Here is a 245-nt window from a genome sequence, read left to right on the forward strand (position 1 = left end):
CGCTGCTGCTGCTGCTGCGGCAGGCAGCACCGCCACCAATGGTAGTAGCAGCAATGGAAACAACAGGATACCTGCTGCTGCTGCACTGTCTCCTGCTGCAGCATATCCTGCTGCAGCAGGAGGCTCAATTTTTAAGTCTGCAGCAGCATCTACAGCAGCAGCACAAGCAGCAGCAGCAGCAGCAGCAGCAGCAGCAGCTGGGCGAGGTCTTGATGATGACAGTGTACTGCGGCTAACAAGGAGCA

At 57.1% G+C, this 245-nt stretch overlaps 1 protein-coding gene across 1 annotated transcript in view; it reads left to right on the forward strand.

Moving 5' to 3' along the window:
* EMH_0078810 (uncharacterized protein) overlaps window positions 1-245 on the forward strand; it is a gene marked incomplete at both ends in the record, with an annotated part of 1,467 nt that overhangs the window by 392 nt on the left and 830 nt on the right. Inside the window, one exon of the mRNA XM_013500049.1 lies at window positions 1-243. Within this exon, the coding sequence (XP_013355503.1) occupies window positions 1-243 (243 nt within the window). The remainder of the gene's footprint in view (window positions 244-245) is intronic.

Source organism: Eimeria mitis, genomic scaffold (assembly GCF_000499745.2).
Source record: "Eimeria mitis Houghton genomic scaffold, Emh_scaff4960, whole genome shotgun sequence".
Lineage (NCBI taxonomy): Eukaryota > Apicomplexa > Conoidasida > Eucoccidiorida > Eimeriidae > Eimeria > Eimeria mitis.